This window comes from Dermacentor albipictus, chromosome 1 (genome assembly GCF_038994185.2).
Source record: "Dermacentor albipictus isolate Rhodes 1998 colony chromosome 1, USDA_Dalb.pri_finalv2, whole genome shotgun sequence".
Taxonomy (NCBI): Eukaryota; Metazoa; Arthropoda; class Arachnida; order Ixodida; family Ixodidae; genus Dermacentor; species Dermacentor albipictus.
The window spans coordinates 257,259,911-257,286,071 of record NC_091821.1 but is presented as its reverse complement, the minus strand read 5'-3'; the positions used below and the strand labels follow the sequence as shown (position 1 = coordinate 257,286,071).

Here is a 26,161-nt window from a genome sequence, read left to right as displayed (position 1 = left end):
TCTTTCACGAAAGATGACATTCAGAGGAGTTGGTATCTATTGCAAGTTAAAGTAGCATGACAACTAAGGAAGGAAAAGATGCCAAAATCATTTGTAGAGCAGCTTCTTGCGCTATTCCAGCTCCTTGTGAGTTTTCCTCCATAGTAAGGTGTGGTTACCTGCAGGGGCCTTTGACAATGGTCACATGAATCAATATCAACCTAAGTGCAATCTTTTGACACGTGATAAATAAAACACCGAGAAGTTCTGAATAGAAATAAACTTTATTGTAGACAGGAATGTGCAACAGCACTAGTTCTCTGGTGTGTTTCTTGGCACATAATAAACATTGCACTGAGGATGCTTGAAAACTATGGCAAACTGTATACTTCAGCACCCTGAAGTTGCAGTGGCGTATAATAGGATATATGTGAAGTTGGTCAGAGCGAAGATGCAAATTTGCTTCTTGCCTCCTGTGCTACGACATGAGCACGACTACAGGCATGTGCATTAAGCATCTGACATAGGCACTCTATGTGTAATATGTTCAAAAATTGCACAGCCCAACAGGAACTGCAATGCGACAGGCTAAAATTGAAATGGCGGTAAGGCTCTACATGTAGAACTTCTTAGAATTGCATAAAGGGCAATGAAATGCTAAATTTGGCTATGTTGCACAGCTGCCTTTGCAGTCTGAGGTTTACAATGAGAGGCCACTCTGTAAACGAGAAGACTAGCACAGCAGTGAGCGGGTTGGACTAGTGCTACAGGGCATATGCTTTGTAAAGCAGCTGCACTTTTCTGTGCTTAACTTGGCACTTTAATACTAGAGCTGCAAAAGGAGGCCCAACAAGAATACTGCAAGACTCTAATGCAATAGCAACAAACTTCCATTGCAGCACATGGGATTCCCCTATACACAGCAGCGAGTGGGTTGGACTAGTGCTACAGGGCATATACCTTGTAAAGCAGCTGCACTTTTTTGTGTTTAACTTGGCACTTCAATACTAGAGCTGCAAAAGGAGGCCCAACAAGAATACTGCAAGTGACAAAACTGCAAGGCTCTAATGCAATAGCAAGAAATTTCCATTGCAGCACATAGGATTCCCCTATACACAGCAGCAATTACTATTGCCACTAAGATGATGCCAGACACTAAGGTTTTGCACAGCTAAACTGTGCTGTGGACAACACTTGCACAATACTCTAAGTCATCTACACCATGCTGTATAGCACAAGAATTAGACCTAAGTTCCAATAAAATCAGTAGATGGGCTACAAACTAAGCTAGGACAATGTGTTACTACAGAAGCATGATGCAGTGCAATCTCATAAGGACATCACCATGCAGCTTGCCACATCATCAGCTAATGCTGTTGCTGTTTCTTTTTTCTGCCACTGTGTGATTGTCGGAGGAAGTAAGAAATGATGTGCCTTCAGTGGTTGTCCCTCAGAGTCTTGGTTGTGCAGATGACTCAAGGATGATGTCATCTCGTTTTCTACTGGGAAAGAGATGAAGTGCAATTAATATTGGCACAAATGCATTTATAGGCATAGTTTTTATATTTCTCATAATAGAACTATGCATATTTTTCCTCACCTTTTTTTTCCTGGTAACACCCAAACCAGCCCATCATACAAAATTTTCTAAATTTTCTTCAGCCAGCTAAACAACAAATGAGCTGAGAGAGGGCCAGTGGAATACATTTTCATAAATAGCTTGACTCTGGCATGGTTAGCACTAGTGCAGGATACAGTAGGACAAGACTTAAGCATGATAGTTGTTGCAGACACGATTGCCTACATAATTTCTAGACTCTTGATGGTGTGAGTAGCAAGTTTCAGGTTGCATTATGATCTACTATGTCTAAAGCATGTACCAGAGTTGCATAGTGATGCATTCTCTGCAAGTTGCCCCACACTACAATGATTGCACTTAATTTCTGGCGATTTACATATAAGTGCACCAGTCTTGCAGTGTTAAAAGCCATATTATTATGCGTCTTATATACAGTAAGCTTGAACTTGCCCATATCTAACATTTTTTTTTATATTGCACACATCAAACGTCGCAAGTATGTTACTACAGTGAGCTAGTTGAGAGTTGTGGAGTTGTACAGCCCAATCCACCAAAACAAATATTCAGAAAACTGGAAAACGTAATTGTTATATTCCATTATTGTTACATTTGGAATGACCTTGAATACCAACTGAGAAATACCTAAACATTCATAAAAGAGAGAGACTCATTCTCTCTCTCTCTCTCCCCCCCCCCCTCCTCCCTACCCTTCATAAATAGCTTTGGTGTGGAGGAAAAGGGCAAGACTTTTCAAGACCGTAAAAGTCGGCGACTAGTGTATGCACAGATCTATACCCCAGTCTTGACGTAAAATACAGAAAAAAATTGTCGGTAAAAGTAATACTGTTGTTATAAAATGTAGTGCTGTGTTAAGGGGAGATGCTCCTCAAAAAATAATTTCTTTAATATTTGTACTAGAGATTTGAAAATCCACTCACTTATATAGCGTTTCAAGCAGATTTCAAATATGTCATTAGTATTTGCGTAGCTGCTATAGTTCTTGAGTTATGTCCTACACAAGGGCAAAATATAGTGATTTTGCAAGCACTTTATTGTGTAATAAATTGTCGCAAAAAGCTGTGCTTTAGCTTATTTAGCTCTTTGTAGACTGCAAAGTGCCAATATCTATCCAAACAGTGTGTAATTTTACTGGAACTATAAAAAAAATGAGACCAACAATTATTTTTACAATTTCATGAAAACAACTTTGTACACTTATAATTATCTTATATTAACAAAATTTGGCATACATACTCTTGAAGACACATAGTACTGTTATCTAGTACTTGAAGTTGCAGTATTTCACAGCAGTAATCGTGAAAGTACAGGGTTATATTCCAGGGAATTGAGAAAAAAAAATTAGTTGATGTACTCTCATTTTTTTTTCCCTAGTTCCAGTAATTGTACATGCTGTTTGGCTAGATATTGGCACTTTGCAATCTACAAAGAGCTAAACAAGCTACAGCGCAATGCTTTTTGTGAAAATTTAGAACACAAAGAAGTGCCCAGAAGGGTGACATTTTTGCCCTCGTGCGTCACATAACTCAAAAACTATAACAGCTATACAAACAACAATTACACATTTGAAATCTGCATAGAAAACTCTATAATTAGCTGCATTGTGAAGCCTATAGTCAAAATAATAAAAAAAAGTTGTTTCGAGGAGCTTCTCCCTTTAAGCAATGAATACGTCAACAAGCGAAATATGTGCTAACTTTTGTGGCAGATAAATCCCCATTTTGCTGCGCACCCTTATAAGTTATCGTGTGCGATGATAGGAGTCCTCTCTGGAACACATAAACACACCGCTAGATTACAGTGCATGCTTAAAGCTTGCTATGATGCTTACAGCCCATCCTGAAATTGTTTGCTCGAACAAGTTTGCTTTGACAATTTTGTAGATGACTTTTTTAAATTGATGATTTAATAACCCTACCCAATATGTAATAGATGAATGCATTAATAGATGCTTTCTGTTTGTGTAGTAGGCCAGCGAGAAAGTTGGTAATGCTAAGGTGGCCAATCATAATGACTAGAACGTACTGCGTAATACATATGACAAAAGCGTATCATTCAGAATGCTATTTTTCCCCTAAAATTTGGCACACATCGAAAAAAAGAAGAAACAAAAAACAAGGCAAACTATCATTCGAATACTCAGGGAAGCGAAGTGGATGGTTATAATGTCAATACTGTGAAGTCACGGAAAAACTGGTGCAATAGCTTATTTTGATCTTTAGTTACTGTAAATTGCAGATAAGATGAAAATATATTTTTCTTCAATTTCATAGTCACTCTCTGGGAGATGTTTTCATTTCCTAATATTTGGAAGATATATATATATATATATATATATATATATATATATATATATATATATATATATATATATATATATATATATATATATAAAAGCAAGTATGTGATTGTACTCTATGTACACGTAATAGGATGCTATATGAAAACTTGTGGTTATAAGGCAATTATAAGTACCTAAACAAAAGACTGCAGAATGTGAAAGCCAGCATGCACAGCAATAAAAGAAAAAAAAAACATGTTAATGTCATGCTGGGAGCCTGTGACAACACAAGGAAACGAGGCTGCTTTGCTTCATTTTCAAAGAACATAAAATCAATGGACGCTTCATTTAATAGCAAATGGGTGGCTCTACCTACTAAGTGAGCCATACCTTTATGTCAAATGGTGGGTGCTGAAGCATGCTAACATTAGTGGTTCTTTTAGCAACCGTGCTTGCATTAAAGACACCTCTCACTGTCTTCTATTCCAAGGACTGCTTGTATTTTCTAACATACGAAAGTAAAAATACTGCCACTGAAAACTCGGAAATTATTATATTAAAGAAGTGTGCCTTTTAACTCTGCATGTTCCTTGACTGCATTTAAATAACAGGACTCCAAGATTGCGTATATAAATATACATTAAAAAAAAAAAGAAAACAGAACTAGACGGTAATAAAGCTTGTCAATAAAATTGTCAACTTAAGAAGTAGTACTTACAAATTATGCATGAAAAGGCTCAATTGCACTGTGAGTCAGTCGGACATAAATTCTCAGCAACCAAGAGAAAAGTCTGCATGCAGCACCCTATTGCCAGCATGACGACCGGCTGGAAGCTCTGTGACATAACTGCACCACACACTCCTACTATATTATTCTAGTGAAGATTTTGATGCTTTGATAAAAAAATGCACTGCAAGTGCTTTTACATATGGAGCAGAATGAAAACTGTAAGGCAACGCACCTCCAGAAGTTAATCAAGCGGTCTGCTTCTCTGAACCCCGACCTCATAGCTCCATGGACAGTTGAGTAGAAGTCCTTATCAGTAGCTTCCCCAGCAAACAAGACAAGGGGCCACTGCAATAAATAATTTGAATATAGGATGACTACAGCACATAGGGCTTTAGTACCTCTACTCTGGTTATTCGATGCAGTGGGGCATCAGCCACTAATGGTTCATAGAAAGTCTCCAGAAGGGTGTCCGAGGTGTCATATGGCAGCTGTCTGTTGCTATAACTTCCCAAAATGTAGGGGTTGGTGAACCAATATGACCTGAAACAAGATTCATAGGTAATGTAGTACAAGCTACTGCTGCCTTAAGTACCACCCACCTGATTATGGACACAGGTTCAGGAATATCTCGGTTCAGGAAGGTGGACAGGACATGGACACAAGCCCTGAGGACTTCATGGTCACTGAGCGACTCCATATGCTCAGCGGCCTTTCCACCAATCCAGCCAACAAGGACATTGGGATTCTCATATACGAGATCAAATCCTGATATCCCTCGGACCCACCAGTCTGAATTAGTTGTGTCTTCTGAGTCACCATCGAGCCAGACTAGTTGGAAACCTTCGGCTCCTGTGTCCCAAAAGGGCTGCTCGAAGATGAGAAATATTTTGTTTATAGTGCCAAAGCCAATGCCACGCAGTGCTTGACGCTTCTCTTCTGGAAGCTTTGGCTGGAACATGTTGTCCTGGTGCCGTTTGAGGTAGCCTGCAGACATTGTTAAGAGCAGGTGCCTGCATGACATAATTTCACCGTCTTCACACTCTACAAATGGAATACTTTCCAAGATGGTCTCTTGTGAGTTGCTGATTGAGGAGCGAGCCATTTTGGTGTATAAAGGAACTGCACTATTGTGCCAGTAGATTCGCTTGACAGCCTTGTTGTAGCGAATGTTGGCTTCGGGGATGTGCTCCAGGAGACTGTTTATTACACTGGAAAAGCCGTGTCTCAGGTTGATGTTCCAAACACCAGGACATTCCTCGAACTCCTCATAACTTTTGAATGAGAGCTCATCTAAACTGTAGCAAGAGTTGTCAATGACTTCAAAGCGCCAATACCAGTCATAAATGGCCCACTTAGTCTTGACCATGTCGGCTGTGTCACTTTGCTGCTCGAGATGCTCAAGAAAGCGTGAACGCAAGTACTCTCCAACCGATATGGGCAGCTCATTGAGCATAAACACTTCCTGGTTGCCTTCAAGCCGAGGTCGCCGTCCCCCCAGTTCATCTTTAATTTGATTGAGCACAGTGATGACCTCATCAACCAGGTCCTGGGGCAACCGGGTTCCTTGATCTGTGCAGAAAACACCACGACCCTCAAGGGAATGGTGCCGTCGTGGGTCGGCCAACAGGTTGTTTGATAAAGCATAGCCATACAGAGGATTTCCTTCTTCACCATGCACCCACTGGGCACCCAACTCCAGGACTCTGTTGTCTAGATGTGAGGAAAGGCAGACAATGGCAAAATTACTTAAACTAATGAAGGCAATTCAGAAATAAGCAATTCAAGTGGGGATGCTACCTTGTAGGGTGAACTACTGAATCTGTGCTTTGCTTTTGATGAAATTTTAAGGAAAAATAAGCTTACTGCCATTAGAATATATTTGAAATTTTATTACTCTAGTGCCAACTAAAAAAAAAAACGTTATGGTCATCGCATTGCACAACTGAGCATGTCAACTTGGGAAAACTGTCATTTCAAAAATAATTAAGATATATTATTTTTTTCTGAATACATACTTATTGGGTGGCCTATCATATGGAATAAGGGCAGCTGGTAGCTATTTTATAGAAAATTATTTGAATTTCCTGTTTTCAGTGTATGTCAGAAATCAGATTTATTTTTCCCATTCAAAGCAAGAAATTTCGTCACTAAATTTCTGTATAGAAACCAGCTTAAAATCATGTTTTAGCAGCATGGATTGGAAAGCATAGTTTTCCTGGATGCAGAGTTTGGCAACAATCTGGAAAGTGAGAAAAATAAATTGAAATATTTCTTTTTTTACGTCACACTGGTTCACCTGCTAGGGCTGCTGAGCATGAGCTTGTGGGTTCTATTCCTGGTCACAGCTGCCGCACTTTAATGGGGGGAGGGGGAATGCAAAAACACTAATGTGCTGAAATTAAGGCGCATGTTAAAGAACCCTAGGTGGTCAAAATTAATTCAGAGCCCTCTACTACGGCATCTATTATAACCTGAGTTGCTTTAGGATGTTAATTAAGCCCCAAAAATCAAAACATGTTACTTTCTTTCCTGGGCAAAGGCGATCAATTAAAGGTTCGTGCTGCAAATGCTTGGCCCGCTGTTGCTCAGCGGCCATTGGTTCCGGCTTTCTCCCGTTTCCTTCAGCTTTAGGGCTGTCAAAAGCCCTTATCTGTGCTCGAAAGAAAGCTGCCTTAGTCGCTTGCTCAACATGCTTCTCTGCCTACACTCCATATTCCAGCTCCAGCTTTTCGAAAACTCTAGATTCCACCTACATCCTCACTGAACCAAACCATAGCCAAGGCTGCTGTAGTCTCCGCCATTCTCAAGGACACAAACTCCCTCTTCGAGCACCTCTTCTACACTAAAGCATCAAATGTGTTTGCATTTTGTGTCTGCATCCTAGAACATTGCACAAACAGCTCTAGCTTACTAAGCCTGTTCTATAAAGGCATAAGCTTTTTTGCTATATCTCTGCTGAGGATTGGAGGATGGGTTTCGGCAATGATGGCTTACCAGCAACAACTAGGGTTTAGTGCTGATTGTAATTAGACCATTTACCGATTGTAATCAGACAGTAATCCACAAATTCAAGTTTCAGTATCAGTGCGCCTGTCAATGCAGCCTCACCACGATTGAAAATTAGCCTTTCTTTTATTGTTGTCTTTCCAACAAATTGATCTTCAGTTTTCCAGTTAATCGTGACCTGCTGCATTTTTTCCCCGTGTTATGCTGCGGCCTCTATAAGTCTTCGATGGCTAAAAAGCGCAAGAAACAATCTTTAGAATGAGGGCATTCATTGCGTGTTGTTTCTTTCATGTTCTGTGGCCCCGTTTTGACAACACTGTTCACGAGTTCTTTTGATGGCAAGCGCACACCACCATCATGTAAAAAAAAGATAATTTTCTTCCTTTCAACAGCACAGATAGCAACCATACTTTGGTGAAAACCTTCTTTATTAGTTGAGGAATGCAATATACAACATAAATCTAAAGATGAGTATTTTTGGTGGAGATCTCAATTTTAGCCCCACCTGCATTCCCCATTAAAACACGTGAGCTTGTGCAACTTGCTGTAGAATGTCCTTTTGCATTCTACACTCTACACTTAATGTAGTTTAGCAGTAGCAATAATAATTCTGTTTTACTAAGAACAAAAATGCTAAAGAGAAAATGGTGCGGGGCCAGATGAAGATAGAATCTACAGAAAAAGTGCTGTAGTTAGTGTCTCAGCTATCTGCATACAATTCCTGTGCCACTTTGTATTGAGTGATGAAAAAACCAACAAGCCCAAGTTGCAATGTTGCTGAAAAAAGGAAGCAAAGACTCTCAGGTTTGTGGCCAAGAGAGATTACTAATAAGAAAAAAACTTGTAGAGGCCCCAAAAATCTGCAATCCTTACCACCATAGTAGTAAGATTGTATCCTTCCTCCAGCCATCTTCTGTGCCTCCAAGACAACAAAATTAGTGTAGCCCTTCTGGGTAAGCTTGTATGCAGCTGAGAGGCCAGCCGCACCAGCTCCAACGATTATGATGCGTGGGTTTGAGCCAGCAGAAGATGCACTCAACGCTGGAGAATTGAAGGGATCTGCTTTGAACAAAAAACTTTCTTCCTCGTCTGGTATGCAGCATGACTCTTGTCCTGTTCCAGCTTTGCTACAACAGGTAAGAACATTCAAAATAGACAAATTGGCAGTTAGTCACAATTGCACATTGTAGAAAGCTTGTATTTATAGCTTAGGGCAACATTGTTTGCTATGGTCTACCAGTGGAAGAGCTCTGGCAACATTGGTTGATTGATAGGGTTTAATGTTGCAAAGCAAAATCTGAGTTATGTGAGATGCGGCAGTGGAGGGCTTCAGACTAATTTTCACCACCTTGGTTTCTTTGATAGACGTAGCAGTAAGTTTAACTACACTAGCTTTCTTTTCTTGTATTAAACAGCCACTGGAATGCAGCTGCTGCAGCTGGCAATCTAATTTGCGACTTCACGATCGGTAGGTGAATAGCATAGCCACCAAGCCGCTACACTTTATCCTGATCACAAAGTCATCAGTTGACACACTGCTTAAGACGGCATACAAGTAAACACAATATATGTGTGCTCTAAAATGTGAATAAATGTTTCTTCATGCGCTTTTCTGACAGCATCTAATCCTACACAATGAAGTATTCCATAAAACGAACACTGCACTGTCAGAGCTGTGTTCATTTCTCTTCAGCCATCTACTCAGACCAAGTGCTTAGGTTTCTATGTTACACATTCAGATTATTTGGCTCCAGCAACAACAGTGCAATAATATCTGGAATTGGGCTAGCTAGAATTACACAGTAAAAAGCAGGTAAAAAAGAAAGAGGCACATACAAAGACGAACATGACAGCACAGCTCTGGCACTCGCAAGTGATTTTTATAAAAAGCAACTCAAGAGACCCAGGGCTCGCCTTACCAGCGTCATGGGTCTAGAGTTTAAGCTATGCTGTAACAAGCGAGACAAGCTTCTTGTACTGCTGACTTGTGATACAGTAGGCATGTATTACAACCTGCATTACAGGCTGGTAGTCTGTATTGGTATTAAATTCTTGAAACACAACTTCCAGCTGCAACAGAATTTCCTAACTGTACATAACAATTTCGCATGGGTTGAGATAGAGTTGTGGTGATGATGCCTATAAACTGCTAGCAGAAGCATGCCAATGAAGCACATTTTTCGAGATAATGACAACTCTGAGGCTGGAAAAAGCAAAAATCTTTCATTACAGTCTTTCCATTACAGTCTTACAAAATAATAATATAAAAAGCAAAACAGTGCAATTTCAAAATGCACTCCGTTATTCCGCTAGCTCTTTTTCATGCTTTAAAAAGCATATTACTAATGTGACAGTATGTCACTAGCCTGTGCCACGAAGTAGTAATTCAGCACCAGGTGTTTAGATGGGGGTAGTTAAAGCAGTCGTATTTGTCTTTTTAGGCCACACAAGCACGACCACAAATGGATATGTATGTACAGTCAACAGCAAAAGTTTGCGGGATGCGCAAGCGCATGGCAAAGTGACCCTCCTCCCCTTCTAGCGGTGAACCCCTGGTGTCGAGACCGACACCTGCAGGCATGCGCGTCCCTCCGAGACTGCAAGTGTGCATGTTTCCACGCTTCCTCTTTGCGTGCTGGCGATATACGAATGTAGCCGCGAGGTAGCCCTCTTTCGATATGCGCCGTGGCGGCTTCGACGGGCAGAACTTCGTTTATACAACGGAAATCAATTGTCCATTTTCGTCTTGCCGGTCTCCTATAGAAAGCGTCTTCTGCCACGCTCTTCTGCGGTAGAACGCACTGTTCGTAAAAAGAAACAACAAAGATTGGCTACAAGAAGGTGCAGCCCAGAAAAAAAAATGATGTTGTGTTCGCCACCGGGCTAGACCTATGGATCAGCGGTCGTGACTCGACAAAAAGCGCCCGCAAGTTCACGCTTCTAAACATGTTTCACACAGTTTCGCCCGTCGAAGCCGCCACAGCGCATATCGCAAGAGGGCTACCTCGCGGCTGCATTCGGATATCGCTAGCACGCAAAGAGGAAGCACGGAAACATGCCCGCTTGCAGTCTCGGAAGGACGCGCATGCGTGCAGGCGTCGGTCTCGACACCAGGGATTCACCGCTAGAAGGGGAGGAGGGTCACTTTGCCACGCGCTCGCGCATCCCGCAAACATTTGCTGTTGACCGTACACACAAACATACACACATACAAGTAAAAAAAAATGAACGTGAAATTTCTTCTAGCACAATATCATATTTCCACAAATGTACTTATCTGGTACGAACTTGACTAAAGCAGCCGTTTAGGTTAGTTGGTCTGCCACAAGCAAAATTGAACAGCATAAAAAAAGCACAAATGGATACTATACAGCACAGCAATATGTTGGCTTGCAGGTGTTGTCATCCTATGTATTTGTATCTTTTTTGTGCAATTCAGTTACAAATATATAATGCTGTTCCTTTTTTTTTTGTCTCATCAGTCCTGTAAGTTACTGGTTTAAGCTTTTCACAAATGTTCAGCATTTTAAAATATTACTTCATCTAATAAATTGATCAAATAATGGAATCGGGAAGTGACAATTTGAAGAAATGTTTTCCTTGAAACTAACTTTTCTGGTATGTGCTGGTGCCATCCAACAAACGTCAAAATCACATCTTGCCTTTACATGCTTCGAAAACAGCATGGCCACTCAACTTTAAAAAGCCAGATATTCCAACTCTCTGTACCTTTCCACAACATGGGAAGGCTTGAGACCTTGAAAGCTGTCTCAGCTTTCAGACTGCCATTGCTGTGACATTATTACAGATACATTTGCAAGCCTTTGTGTAAGCATGTACCATGTGTCTGCTCTCAAGCAGAATATGGACAAGAGGAAGACAGGACTGCCTCCATTCAGAGCAGTTCTGTGCTGATTCTTGCAAGTTGGGCCATTGGAGCAAATTCTGCATTCAGTGAAGCACCGTTTACCTACAATACAAATAATGTCTGCATGGCCATTGCATTTTAGAATTTTGCCTTCTATAATGTGTCCAGCTTGCTCTGAAACAAACAGGCTCTAGCAGTGATACCTGCAAGATCAACATTGTAGAGAAAAGGGAATGATTTACAAAATGTTTCATGAACCCACCAAAGATCAAATCATCGATCGGTAATTGACCTTTTCTTTATTACATGAAAAGTTGTTTCAACTCTTTAACCGACCATTTAACTTCCAAAAAACATACCAAAATCGACACTTTTTTTTAAGTAGCAATTATTTTTTCTATGCAATTCTGATTCTGAGGATATATTACATCATTGATTTCTGTTTAAAATTAGCCCAGAAATTAATAAAGAAAAAAACATGTTGAGGGCAGCTTTCCCTCAATGCATGCCGTGGTAATGGGTCAGAACGTACTGAAAGCAGAAGTATTTATTTGATGCAACACATGGTAACACACTGAAAACTGCACAGACATTGCTTCGTCATAACAAAAGCTTTCATGATTAATAGTCGCTCTTTGTATGATAAATTTCGAAGCATGGAGCCACATAGAGCCCGACTTGGCAGTCCTTGCACCGTATTAGAATTTTTTTGTGTGGCTTCTTTGATGCGTCCTTTGAATGGACATGTGTGCAGACAACATATCTTTGCATTGGCTCCTGCTTTTTTGGTGTTGGTGGAATTTTTCTTGGAAAGTGTCGGCCTTTGAGCCTTGTCAGAGATGAGTCGGATCTGCAACTTGCTCTGGCCAGAGTGCGGAGGCAGTTCTCAAGTACTAATTCCACAAGCTGTATGCAGAAATCCAAATGGCTCAGTCTTCCTCCTGACTTCTTGTACAGACAAAAGGCATTGAAGCTAGCTACGTCAAGGAAGTGGCGAAATAGTATCTTGTAGCAAACCTTCTGCCCTTTGTGCAACGATGGATAGCACGACAGGTTTTGGTCCGACCAGTTGACGCCACCCATTATGTTGTTGTAGTCGAGAGAAATCGTGGGCTTAGAAACTTGCACATTCTTGCGGTTGACAGCATCTTGCATTGTAGGTGAATGAATGGTGCTTCTTGTCTTTCCATTGGAGGGCGATGCATTTCTCACGTCGAAAGGTGGCAATTCCACCTTTTTTTTCAAACTGGTGTTTTTTGAACGGAGGCATGTCCTTTTTTCTGGGACAAGCTGTTTCATAGACATCGGTTTTCCGCTTGAGAAGAATCTCAGCTAGTTCCGGTGAATTGTAGTAGTCAACCATCAAGGTGTACCCCTTGTCAAGAAAGGGCTCCATAAGGTCCATCACCACCTTGGTACGCATGGCTTCATTGCCGGCCATGTCTACTGTCCCCTTGCCAGTGTAGGCTATCAAATTGCAGATGTAGCCACTTGAAGATTCACACAATAGAAAGAATTTCAGGGCAAACCTTGCACGTTTTAGCGGAAGATACTGCTTCCATGCTAATCTACCCATGAAAAGCAAGAGGCTCTCATTAACGGACACATCATGTTCTGGCACATAGGCAGCAAGGAATGCCTTGTTCAGCCTTGTGATAACGGGCAACAGCTTCCATAGCCTGGGGTACAGATGGGTAGCATCAACGCATTGAAGTGATTCCTGCTCATGGTCTTTCTGAACACTGGTGTCTCCAAGACTTCCTTAGTTGACCAGTACATCTCAACTTGAGGTTTACCTGCCGTGGTTGCTCAGTGGCTATGGTGTTGGGCTGCTGAGCACGAGGTCACGGGATCGAATCCCGGCCTAGGCGGCCGCATTTCGATGGAGGTGAAATGCGAAAACACCTGTGTACTTAGATTTAGGTGCACTTTAAACCCCAGGTGGTCAAAATTTCTGGAGTCCTCCGCTATGGCGTGCCTCATAATCAGAAAGTGGTTTTGGCACGTAAAACCCCATAATTTTTAACTTGATGTTTGCCGGCAATACCCTGCAATATTATCAGCGCAAGGAAGACCATAATCTCATCGCAGTCTACCAGTTTCCATGTAGAACCCCGAGCAGCAAAGTACGCTACCGCATAATGGTTCGTCTCCGTGACGATTAGGTCAATGATGCCCCAGTCAAAAAATATGTGAAACCAGCTGAGAATGTCACTCTTGTCAGTGGGCTGCTGCAAGATTTCGGGCACTGAAGAGAAGGGAAACTGCGGAGGCACAGGTGGCGGGTTATCGGTGTTCACGCGATGCCACACACGTGCACTGCTCAGTGCGTCACTGTCGTTGTCATCGTCGTTGCTCTCATCATACAAGCAATATGCAGGATAAAGACAACGTCCAAGTCGCTGTCGGACACAAATTCCATGTCGTCACTAATGCTGCTTTCTACTCTGCTCCAAGAAGCAACTCTTTTTCTTGGAGCACGGCCGCCACCGGCATTCTTCTGAAATGAAATGTTTCTAAGGGCGAACATCACATTCACTGCGAAAAAGCAGTGGTTTCTCCCGAAGAGAAACTTCAAAAACCAATCAGACACCAAAGTTAAACAAATGCGCACACAAAATTTACCTCTTTGTACAAACCTGTCACAGCACAAAGTTCTGTTGAACACTGGTCTACATACTAATTATGCGATGTGTAGCATACAGCGCAACATATTTGCGGAAGGCATGCCCGTTACAGTGAAAATGCTATGCATGCAGATACCGTACAGCTGCAAGTATACTCACAAGTAGAAGTCAGCAAGGCGATCTGCCTCTCTGATGCCAGACTCATAGGCACCATGCACAGTTGAGTAGAAGTGGGGATGCGTTGCCTCGCCAGCAAAGAATATCACTGGGTACTGAAAACAATAAGATTTCATGTAGCTTGAATGGTTGATTGCTTGAGGTCCCAAAGCAATGAACAGGGGCTTTGACAGATGCTGTAGTGGAAGGCTTCGAATTAATTTTGACCACTGGAGTTCTTTAGCATACACTCAGAACGTGCTTAGAAGTGATTTTGCATTCCAGTCCCATTGAAATGTGTCTGGTGTGGCTGGGAATTGAACTGAAAAACTTGTGCATAGCCACAGAATACCACAGCCACTGAGCCATTATAAATTCCCCACGGGACACTGTAAATGGAGCATATAGTATTCAACAGGGTGACGCACACCTAACTAAAGCATCAACTACATTGTCATATGCAAGTTATGGATACACCATACATAAGGACGGCTCGAACACAGCTTGGCTGCTTTGCTACAAAGTATACACTGTGGACCAGTTACAATGGGAAACTGAATATAGCATGTCTGTTTTTTTAAATATAGTACTGTTTATATAATGTGAAATGTATGGACGGAGTGATATGTTTTGTAAGCTGTTCATGTTATGTGAAAATGCATGCGGCTTCAAAGACAGAACATGTAAGATGGTGACAAAACAGATGCTGAGGGGTTTCACAATCTCAGTGGAGAATGCACTTTGCATCGACAAACATATGAAACACAAAGAGGTTCATTCCCCTTTCCACATTATCCACTGCGTCTGACACTGATGTGATTCATTAACATACACTTAGTTGTGGGGCTAGAATATTTTCAGCACATGGTTACACCATGATCACATAGTTTCAAGTAACTAAAATAGCAAATTTGTTGTTGTTAACTTAGTATAAGGAGTGTTATACTTTGATTTTACCAATTGAATGTTCCATTCTGGCATAATAGTACCTGAACCATTTGTATGTGCACAAAGAATGTGCATTCAAATGTTGTACAAGGCGAATCCCTCTGTCAAATTACTAGCCTGCAATGGGGAAGGGGAATGGAGGGAGAGAGAAGACAAAAATTTTAAACTATAAGGTTTAACACTTTGAAGCTGCCCACTGGGCTACAAGAAATGGCATAGTGGTGGGCTCTGGATTAATTCTGATCACCTAGGGTTCTTGAATGTGCCCCCAAAGCACAGTACACAGGCATTTTTACATTCTGCCCCCCATTGGAATGCAGCCGTGGTGGCAGGGAATCGAGCCCATGACCTGACACTAAGTAGTAAGAGAGAGAATAATGGGTTAATGATAAGGACAAAGAGTAGAATACACTTTCTGCGTGTGCACAAAGTCTAACAACAAGCTATATGTGGACAAGTAGCTACAATGCTGCCCTAGCAGGTTTTCACAAGTCTATTTGGCCCCACCAAGAATAGGATCAAACACAACATCAGGGCATGACGTGAACATAGTTCAAAAAGAAGGGGTATAGAAAGAACACAGTTCATTTGGCTAGTTTGGTTCAACTTCCAATCTTTAAGCCCAATTATACTTACAATTAAATGTGAATGTCACCACCGTTAGTTGTCTAAACAGCTTGCAGAAGCACATACCGTAACTTCTGTTCCACAATGCACCACAGGCTCACATATTGGCTCAGCCAAGTCGCGAGGCAAAGCACCTGTTGTATCACAAGACACTGAGATGTATGAGTAAGAACCTCTTGCATAAGGATCAGAGTACCATCTGCTCCTGTAAAGAAGTGGAGTGGGAGAAGTGTCACCATGAGCTTTACCCTTGAACTAAATCTGTACACGAAAGGATAGGCAGTCAGTGTCCTCTCATTAAACAAGCTGTGGTAAGCTTTCTTGTCAGAATTACGTCACTGCCTCACATGTAAAGTGCAATCCCTGCAAGCGCTCTTAAGCCAATGTCAAAGTCAAAGTGCACAGGCAAAAATATGTGACACACATCTGACGTCTACTTGCACAGCACCAGGCTGTTCCTATAATCATGTGAAGACATCAAGAAGCATTGACAGTAGGCCACTATAGATGTTCAGAATTGCTATGGACGTTGCTATGGAAGACCATGGCATAATTAATTGTTATGTGGTACAGGCAGGGAGATACCTTTTTAATGGACATAGCTTGAGCCACTGACTGACTACAACTCCCCAGTCCTGTATGTCTACTAAGTAATTTTTTTTTTAAATTACTATAAATTAGTTAGTTAAATAATACAAACTGGTTCGCTATGTAAATGTCTATCTCTAATTAATCCAGATCAGGAGGTGGAACTACACAAGCTGCAACAGGTAATTCCTCCAAAATGTGTTTTGAAAAAAAATAAAAGGCAGGAGCTTTAATCACTGGCATTATGACATGAAATCTTTTATCAGAGTACTAGTGTGGCTATGGAAATAAAAGTGAAATATCTAGAAAACTGGAGTCGTCAGTCCAACCTCATTATCCACGATATTAAAGAACAGCAAAATGAATAAACAGAAATGCTTGGTGAGTTGGTTGAATAAAAGATCTTTCAGGGTATACTTGATATAAAAAGCAAGGGAATTGAAGAACTCCATAACCTTGGAAGACGGAAGCAAACTGATGCTTCTAGGACCCAATCCGTAATTACAATACTGCTCGACTGTCACGACAAAGTTACCATCCTTAAACACTGTTATGTCTAAGGGTTTCTTAGTTAGAGAAGACTTTTCTTGCAATATTCACGAGATCAGAAAGACGCTGTGGGACAGAACAAAAGAAAATTGTGACAAGCAAGAAAGGGTGACATCAACCTATGATAAAGTGTGCATAAATGGGTGCCTTTCTGTTTGGGACAGTGACCTTGAAGATATAGTTGAAGTCCAAAAATTGAAGAGTAAGGAAGCTTAGGAAAGCAAGTTACTCGAAGTCAACAGAAGTAACCCTGCTGAATGTCAACGTGCGAAGTCTTGCAAATAAAGTAGATCATTTCGAAGCTGTTCTTTTGGATTTGAAACTAGACATTGTTGGTATCACGGAAACATGACTTTACCCAGACAGCTTGGAACACGAAATCTTGCCACTAGGTTATATGATCGTGCACAGAAATAGATGATCAAAAGGTGGGGGTTTCAGATTACTTTTCAAGAAGGAACTGCGCTACTCTGTTACGCCGGATAACCCAGAAATAGAGGGAGTGTGGTGCAAGCTATATCTAAATAAAGGTTGCATATATGTTAAAGATGCCTACAGGCCAATGAATGCTGAAACAAGGTATCTGGAACTTCTGGATTATAGGCATGAGCACATGACAAGGTGGTATGATTATCATGGCTGATGATCTTAACCTGCCTGAAATGGAATGGTCATCCATGAAAGTGAGAGGCACTATGAATAATGTCATTTTAGATATGTTCTTAGCTGTAATCTCACACAACTGGTTCGTGTCCCCATCTGTGTTCAGGGCACATCCAGTTATATTGTGGAGAGTGTTAGTTATCATTTCCCAGATCAGATACGCACTGAAATCTTAGACCGCACATCCAATAATTAACTACTTCTATGCACACCGCCTCTACCTGGTCTTGTCTGATACCATGGCCCTGTAAAAAGTGTAATTTTTCACTTTTTTGCATTGAAATACACAGCAGCTGCAATGGCAGTATTGCAATGCTCAGAGGAATCATTCGAAGCCAAAAGTATATGGAAGACCTCTTTCTTTTTTTTTTTAACCAATTCAGCAAACAGTTCACTGTAGGATTCTTTTGAGTTGTAATTGGAGAATCTGAAGCCTGCATACACAAATATACATATTTCAGCATAACAATAACACACTGCTTACATTCCCCACTTTTTAAACAACATGCTCCCATGATAACGACAAACATGAATGGAACTTGAAATAATGAAATGTACATCAGGGGCCATGAAAAGAAACTGAATAAAATGTCTCACCCAGCACCCCTTACACAATGGAGACACCAAGTTATGTCAGTTAGTACTTAAGCACTTAATGAAGGGCATCTTCAGATAAGGAGAAACTTATCAGAAGTCCCAACTATTTGTTGTTTTAAGTGAAAATATTACATGAGGTGAGCAAATGTCTCGGTAGAAAGGAATCAACCTATGTTTTGCGGTACATAGTATGAATTTTCAGAAAAGAAAAAACATAGTAATCCACTAAAGGTGGAGAACATTATTTTTGCTACTTGCAGATTTTACTAGACCAAAACTAAAACACTGCACACAGCCAAACATATTCTTTTTTGTAACATTAAATTATTATAAATACTGGACCAAGGGAACATAGACTTCACGCACAGAATTTTTCTGAAAGAATGCCAAACTTTGCTTTATAAGCAACCATCCCACACTGACTTGGGCCCAAAATCAGTGCCTTTGCAGGGCCATTTTAGCTAAGATGACGAAGCTGAAAATTTTTCTGACAAATCTTCAAGTAGTTTCTTGGCAACTAACATGAAAAATTTGCAGATACATTATGTATTTGTTTCATTATAAAATTCTCAATATGCAAAAGTGGCAGAAGTAGTGAAAATTGGCCAATTTTAAGGGTGTTTAAGAAAAACAATACTTATCAATTTTCATTAAAATTTCACACAATGCTCTCGCAGGGCTGTCAGATGTAGTACTGCAAAAACATTGAATTATTTCATTTTAAGCAGGAAAATTCAGGCTATTTTAGAGCCCAAAATGGTCATCCCTATGATCTGTGCAGTTCCATGAAATTACAAAATAGATATGTCATGTAGCCACAAATTTTTTATTTAGTTTACGAGAAACTATGTAACAAGAAACAAAGTCTGTATTTATCTGAACAAACCCCGCATATGTGTCAACAGTAAACAGTGAATGCTAATTTTCGAAGTTAATGACAAATTAATTTAAAACTGTGAATGAATTGTGAACCAAAACAGAACTGCAGATGTAAAGTGTACACACTATTTACAAACATTGCTTTTAAAGCATTCTCTTAGGCTATTTCTTTGCAAAAAGAATGAAGAAATCTGGTTAAGCATACTTTAACCATTTCTTTACATATAGCACAATGAGGCAAGCTTGCCTTTTTTGCCATAATGTAATGTGCAATGACCTTGATATTGCTGAATCTTATAGCACACAATTATTGCATTATCAAAACAATGTTCTTCAAGCACCTATGTTACCACTCCATGTTTTGACAATGCCACATATTATTCACTATGTTCAGGGCTTACTAAGTCTCCTTTCAGTGGGGGGGGGCATCATAGGTCGGCAACCAGTACAGCACACGTATACTCATGCATGCTCATAGATATATATATATATATATATACATATATGTCATACAATAGCAGCACGTAGTACCTATAATAATAAGTAGTGCTGCGCACATGGCACTACTGGTAATAAAATCACCTCCAGCACTTGTCGAATGAGTGCTGCAGTGCTACAGTTGACCTGCCGTGGGGGAGCCGAGCCCCTCCTTAAAAAATAGAGGTGAGGCTGAGCCCCCCCCGGCTGCCTCCTGACTTTAAGCACTATATCACATTGCAAATACAATGTTACATACCGCTCTACCTCACATGGTAATGGCAGGTCCTTGTTTCCGAGAACCTGGACAAGGACGTTGTGGCAACCGATGCGGACATCATCATCACTCAGTGTTTCCATGTACTTGGCTCCTTCCCCAGTTATCCACGCACACAGCAGATCTTGATGGTTACGTACAGCATTGAATCTCCCAATATACCTGAACCAGGAAGTATTCAGCTGGCTATGTGTTACCCATGCCGACATGTCCTGAAAGGAATTCAGAAGTCAATCTATTTGAGCATACAAAACAGAAATAAAAATGTGCATACGAATGACACAATAATATTCTGTGTTTGTAGGCAGGTCATTAAACAGAGATGTAACGTTTACACATTTTCAATGCGTTAGCATTAGCAGTGTCAAAGAGGGAAAAGTGCATGTGTGGGAAGCCAGCCATGCGGTAGAAGTGCAACTGAGGGTGGTCTGCTCCGGACCACCGTCAGTTGCACTTCACCCCTCGAAGAGGCAGGACGTCTGTCAAGTGAGCTCCTGAACAACACTTTGCCATGTGAATGCGGTTTAAATCATGGATCCGGGACCTACAAGAGGTGCAACGTAACGCTAACACACTTCTCTCGCATTTACAACTAAACCACAATTTTTTTTTAACTTTTTCTTTTCTATTTGGCTCAGAGTGCTACAAAATTTTATTAGGGACCTACACAAGCAGATGCCTATACATGGCTGTGTGCAGCCTCCAGTACACTTTTCTAGAGCACCAGGCTGTGTGCTGCCGTATGCTGTGACACAGAAGAAAGTGATGTCGTGCTGTAGTGGACAAGCTGAAGATGAAATAATTGTGTGCAGATGCAGCTATAGACACATACAATTTAGAACGAAATATGTGCCTTGCTATAAATCCACTATATATTACCAGATGTTGACTTCTTCAATCTGTTGCATGCCATTCTCATGATCAAGACAAGTGTGCTGGCAAGTGTACATACATTCGAGGGTCATTTAGATGTAAAGGCAAAGCTGCCATTTCTACCAAGGCTTGTAATTAAAGGTTCCCCATGAGCAAAGGTAACAGCGTCTCCCCCTTCTCTCTTCGGTATTGACCGAAATTCTTGCAACAGCTAGCACAGGTGTCTTCATTGGCTGTACTTGAGAATATTCTTCAGATGTATGACTATGCCTTAAACAAGAATTAATGGTAAGTGTTCATTCTGTCAAGTCATGCCGAATCAAGGTTTGAAAAATATTGAGGGGGGGCCTATTACATTTGAACAAGATATTCCATTACTGTAATGTATGCCAAATTTCATTGTATAATTAACACGGCCAGGCTATCAATAGCCTGGCAAGAGAACAAGAATTCATGATCGCCAGCCAGCCTCTAAAGTCCGTGCAGGAGTACGTTTATCTAGGCCGATTACTCACACGCGACCCTGATCACGAGAAGGAAATTTACAGTAGAGTGGAGATGGGGTTGAAGTGCTTATGGCAGGCTTTGCCAAATTCTGACTGGAAGCTTACCGCTACCATCGAAAAGAAAATTGTATAATCACTACTTTCTACCAGTGCTAACAGAAGGGGCAGAAACTTGGAGGTTAACAAAGAAGCTAGAGGACAAGTAAAGGAATGCAGAAAGACCAATGGAACGAAAAATGTTAGGTGTAACATTAAGAGACAAGAAGAGAGGGCTGTGGAGCAGAGAGCAAACAGGGATAGCCAATATTCTGGGTGATATCAAGAGAAAAAAAATGGAGCTGGACAGGCCATGAAATGCATAGGGTAGGTAACAGGTGGACCATTAGAGTTACAGAATGGGTGCCAAGGGAAGGAAAGCGCAGTCGAGGTGGTCAGAAAATTAGGTGGGGGTGATGAAATTAGGAAATGTGCAAGTTGGAATCAGCTAGCACAAGACAAGGGTAATCGGAAATTGCTGGGAGAGGCCGTCCTGCAGTGGACATAAACAATAGGCTAATGATGATGATGCATAACACAGCTTGTACAGTCACAATGAAAGCCAGCATACTAAAGAAAGTGCCTTGGGATTCCACTGAAAATGCATGCAGGGCACTCTTCAACACTTCCAAGGCGTTAAGAAGTGATTATGTTGACCTGATAATCCTACAAGTCCTCAGGCCTAAGTTCCTATGGAATAGCACTGAAGGAAGCAAATATGCATTTACAAAATGGCACATTGAGATAAGTGAAAAGTAGGCTTACATCCCCTTCTGCTTTGTTCCCACAGTGGTTGAAACCATCAAGCCACAGGACTTGGAACACATCACCAGGCTTCCAAAAAGGCACACTGTACTTGAGGAACACCTTGTCAACTGCACCAAAGCCCATTGACCGGATGGCCAGCATTTTCTTCTCAGGCAGTGGTGGCTCAAACATGTGTGAAGCATGTGCTTTGAGGCACCCCAGTGGCAGAGTGACTACTACATGGTCTGCCTTGAAAACGGAGCCATCTTCACACGTCACTGTGATCACTGGTTTGTTGCTGCCCAAAGGGACAGCTGCAAAGGAAGTCTTCAGGTGACTCAGTGGCCTCTCAGTAAAATGGCAGTTTGGTGAGAGGGGTGCTACTGAGGTTGTCACACTGGTTACACACTTATTAAGCTGCAGCCACTCAGAAGGAATGCCTTGCAAAATAAGGTCCACAAACTTTCCATAACCGTGCTTCAGCTCAGTCACTATGTTCCCATCGCATTCACGGTACTGCCCAAAAAACAGGGCAGAGACATCTGTTAGGGAGCTGCATCCTTGGATTTCTTGCTGAAGCCGTACAGCCCAGTCATAGCAGGACTCAACAAGTTTAACCTTGTCCCCATCAAAACTGTTTTTGTTTATGTAGTCAAGGAGACTGTGGCGTAAAAAGTGACCAACCGACTTCTGAAAAACACCGGGCATATCATCTTGGTTGCCATTTGCTGACATCTTCTGGCATCTGTCCAGTGCTTCTAAAACAAGGGAACTGACTTCTGTAGCCACACTGCATTGCTCTTCGGTCAGCTGAGGCCAAATATAGAACTGCTCCAGATAGTATGGACAGCTGTGATCCACCAAACCATTTTCGTTGGCGAGTTGGAAAACTGAATTTCCTTCTTGTCCATGAATCCACTGGGCACCACACTCGATGTAGCTGTCACCTTCACAACAACAAAGAAAAGTGCTAATTAGCATATAGCCCCTATACACCAAATAAACAAAAACTACCTTCACAAAAACAAGCACAAACTCGAAAGCTCAGAAAAACAAAGCGGTCATGACAAGATCGCTTCAATCACGTCACAGGAGCCTATATAAGTAAAATTGTAAGCGAAATGTTTGAGTCAAGTGATCAAAAAATAAAGTGCAGGAGAGTGCAACACAATTAGCGGTGTGCTTGTTCATTGTAAAGACGAATAGGACATTTTATCAGGAATACAGCACACTCTTGCAGATATGGCCGCATCGGCCAAGGCCCGTTTGTAATTTGTGAGCGTGCCGTTTGTAATGTGTGCAAGAAAGAGCGTGTCGCACGCTCGTGGGGCGAGATAACTCACCACCCATTACGACATCAACATTATAGGCTGAATGCAGCAAATATTTACGTACCCCTGCATGCCCTCTCCTATATGGCTTGTCTGACGGATGCCAACTTTCCTCTTTCATGAAACTTGCTCAGCCTCGCGGGCTTTAGAGTCGCTGCAGTTTCTGGCTGCGCAGCAAGGTAATGTGCATGCACCTACCGACAACGGCGTATTGAACGTGCAATTGGAAGAGGATCATCAGGCTGTCAGTGTGTGCTTCATTCTAACGGTAGGTTTGCATACATAGGATGCCAGAAAAAAACTTCACCGCGAGGTATGATGCCACGAAAGAGTATTACGCGCAGAAGTTACGATCAAATGAATCTGGAGTACAAGGCTCACCGAAAGGTTTTGAAAACGTTCGACCGCCTGGTCTGTCTCTGGCTTCCAGGATCGTGACATTTCTAAACCCATGCGCGTAGAGGCGATTCGCAGCTGTCAGTCCAGCAACACCACCACCTATGATCAAAACTCTAGCTCTGATTTCACTACGAACGCCCACTATCAACATCTCGTCCGAAGAAGCCATTATAGCCTCTGTCGGCTACTAACATCCTCCGTAAGTTACTGCGACAACCATCAGCAACCGGCTCCATAGGCGAGGCGCCTCTTCCGCTCCGTATCAAAAAATGCTGTCATAGTGGCCAACCCGGGTCAGTGAACCATTGATGGGGCCTGTGTGAAGAAATGTGAAGGTTTCATGGACGCAAATTTAGGCAGACGCATCATCACAGAACATAATTTTAGTGTAGAATGTTCCACTACATTTCTGCGTCAAGAGTTGGTTTTTACCGCCGTTCAGAACGAAAACCCTCGAATGTTCTAGCTGTTATTGCAACGCCGAGTACGTGCCTTCCAATGCTGAGGAGCAGCAGGAGGAGGAAGTGTTTACCGGAAGACGTAACTCTCACTCTTGGAGGTTTCGACTCTTGGGCACAGTGACAGTATAGTTTGCGATGCCATCCAGGATTTTCTTGTAGCGTCAATAAAATTGGCATCAATATTTCTGAGTACGTATGAAACATGGAAGAACGTCCACAGTAACGTTCATGACGCAAGCTCTGGCTTCAGCATGTATACGACTATATTTGCTAGCTTGCGGTGCCTTGTACAAACCAGCTCGGTAAGGTTAGTACTAAAATGGAGGGTAATTACCGTATTTGCACGTAAATAACGCCACCGCCGCGAATATGTACTTTTGGTCTCCTAGAAGAAAAAAAAAAGAAAGAAAAAAAAATGCTTACTACAGAAGTTATTATACCAACAGGAATTATTAGTATAAAAACCGGCAACAACGCAAAAAAATAAATAAAAGCGCCTGCCCGCAAAGCTTTATTAATTGTTACTTCGAATTGCCTTCGCAAAATAAAGTGTAAAGGCGAGTCAACGCCTCCTTTCTAGAGGAGGCGTTGGGCGAGTGCTGCCGCGTATTTATCCCTATCGGCGAGAACGGCATCGCCGTAACACCCATCAAAGTGTTACGCAACGAACATCTCTTCAGAAACGGCCGAGACACAAATGAACACGGCAAAACCTTTAGGCGGATTGCGCGGTGATGCACCGCGCGACTTTGAAGACAGTTCACTTGACGCGCCGCGCAGCAGTGCCTATAGCATATTTAGTGGGTAAACAGTGATGAATGTTCATTACGCACTCACATCACACAAACTTGTATGGAGAGGCCGTTCATAATTTAACCAAGCGAGAAAGTGCGACATGCGAAGCGTCTCGCCGATAGCGTTTGTCAAAGCCTGCGGCAATATACACAGGAATATTAGAGCGCAGCGCGTCCGTTCCTGCGGCGAGCGTCGCCGTTGCCTCTCGCAACCAAGGGAACGAACACGGCGAAGGATGAAAGCAAACGCGGAACGCAGCGGGAGATGAAAGTCTGCGATAAAGAGAGCGCGAGGAGGAGGGTATGGCGAAATCGTCAGAATCGTAGTGCGCCGTATATATAAGTACTAAGTAAGTGGTCCTGATCACTTTCGACTCAGGGGAGGCGTTTGTCAACGCCACAGGAGATGTTGAAAGTACGAAAAGGAAAGAAAATAAGGCTTAAAAAGTAATCTCGTAGCCACCGCGTATGGCGGTGGCTACGAGATGGCGCCAGTGTAGCGCGCATCGGTTGGGGTCTGGGAAGGCGCCTACTACGCGGGGCTTCGTTTGACCTCGAAGAATTGAGCGCTGAAGTGATGGCGTTATACGAGTATATAGATGACCTCATAGCAGGAGACAGTTCATTTTCACAGCCCGAGCCCTCTCAGTGGTGTAATCTTCCTTCGTGTAATTGTCACATACTTGGCTGTCACTAACAGTGCTTCGTTTTTTCGGAGAAACTGCAGTCTCTCTCTCTCTCTCTTTTTCAGTGAGTCCGAGTATAAGCGCTGTTGCGCATGACTGCTGTTGATTCTGATTAAGAGTGGATCCGGCTTGGCCTCATTTCGGTTACTGAGTGAATTATACAGTGTTCCCCAACTATCATGCACCAAGACTTAAGAAAAAGAGCAGTTGCGTTACTCGAAGGAAACCTGCTGATGAATATTGTTTCCAGTACAGTGGAGTAGCCGCCAGTAATTCTTTCGTTACTGAAATTTAGTTCGATAATTGAAATTAATTATCTAACTCGAGAAGTACTGTCCTAATTTTCAGTGTCAATGAGGCATTTGTAGGCACAAGAAATGACATCTAGCTGCGGTGTTTTCCGCGACGTACTGTATAATTGCGCACATCTTTTTTCCGACTGGCAAAGAAACCTCACGAAGTATGAAAAATGCCACGTG

General features: G+C 41.9%; 1 protein-coding gene and 1 pseudogene across 4 annotated transcripts; both read right to left on the bottom strand.

Moving 5' to 3' along the window:
• Positions 1-244: 244 nt before the first annotated feature.
• LOC139054330 (spermine oxidase-like) lies at positions 245-24,490 on the bottom strand. Of its 4 annotated transcripts, none has more exons than XM_070531182.1 (10): positions 24,274-24,490; positions 22,030-22,958; positions 19,832-20,061; positions 15,886-16,024; positions 14,248-14,360; positions 8,467-8,720; positions 5,187-6,297; positions 4,986-5,127; positions 4,820-4,932; positions 245-1,481 (listed from the first exon to the last, which is right to left on the bottom strand). In XM_070531182.1, exons 1-10 carry the CDS (start codon positions 24,404-24,406, stop codon positions 1,430-1,432), a joined length of 3,216 nt encoding a protein of 1,071 aa, XP_070387283.1. In that variant the 5' UTR covers positions 24,407-24,490; the 3' UTR covers positions 245-1,429. The 4 variants fall into 4 exon arrangements, with proteins under 4 accessions (XP_070387283.1, XP_070387281.1, XP_070387282.1 ...); XM_070531180.1 differs by lacking the exon at positions 24,274-24,490 and adding an exon at positions 23,724-24,169; XM_070531181.1 differs by lacking the exon at positions 24,274-24,490 and adding an exon at positions 23,724-24,168 and having other exon boundaries at positions 245-1,478.
• Positions 11,902-14,236, bottom strand: LOC139054331 (piggyBac transposable element-derived protein 4-like; annotated as a pseudogene).
• Positions 24,491-26,161: the final 1,671 nt, after the last annotated feature.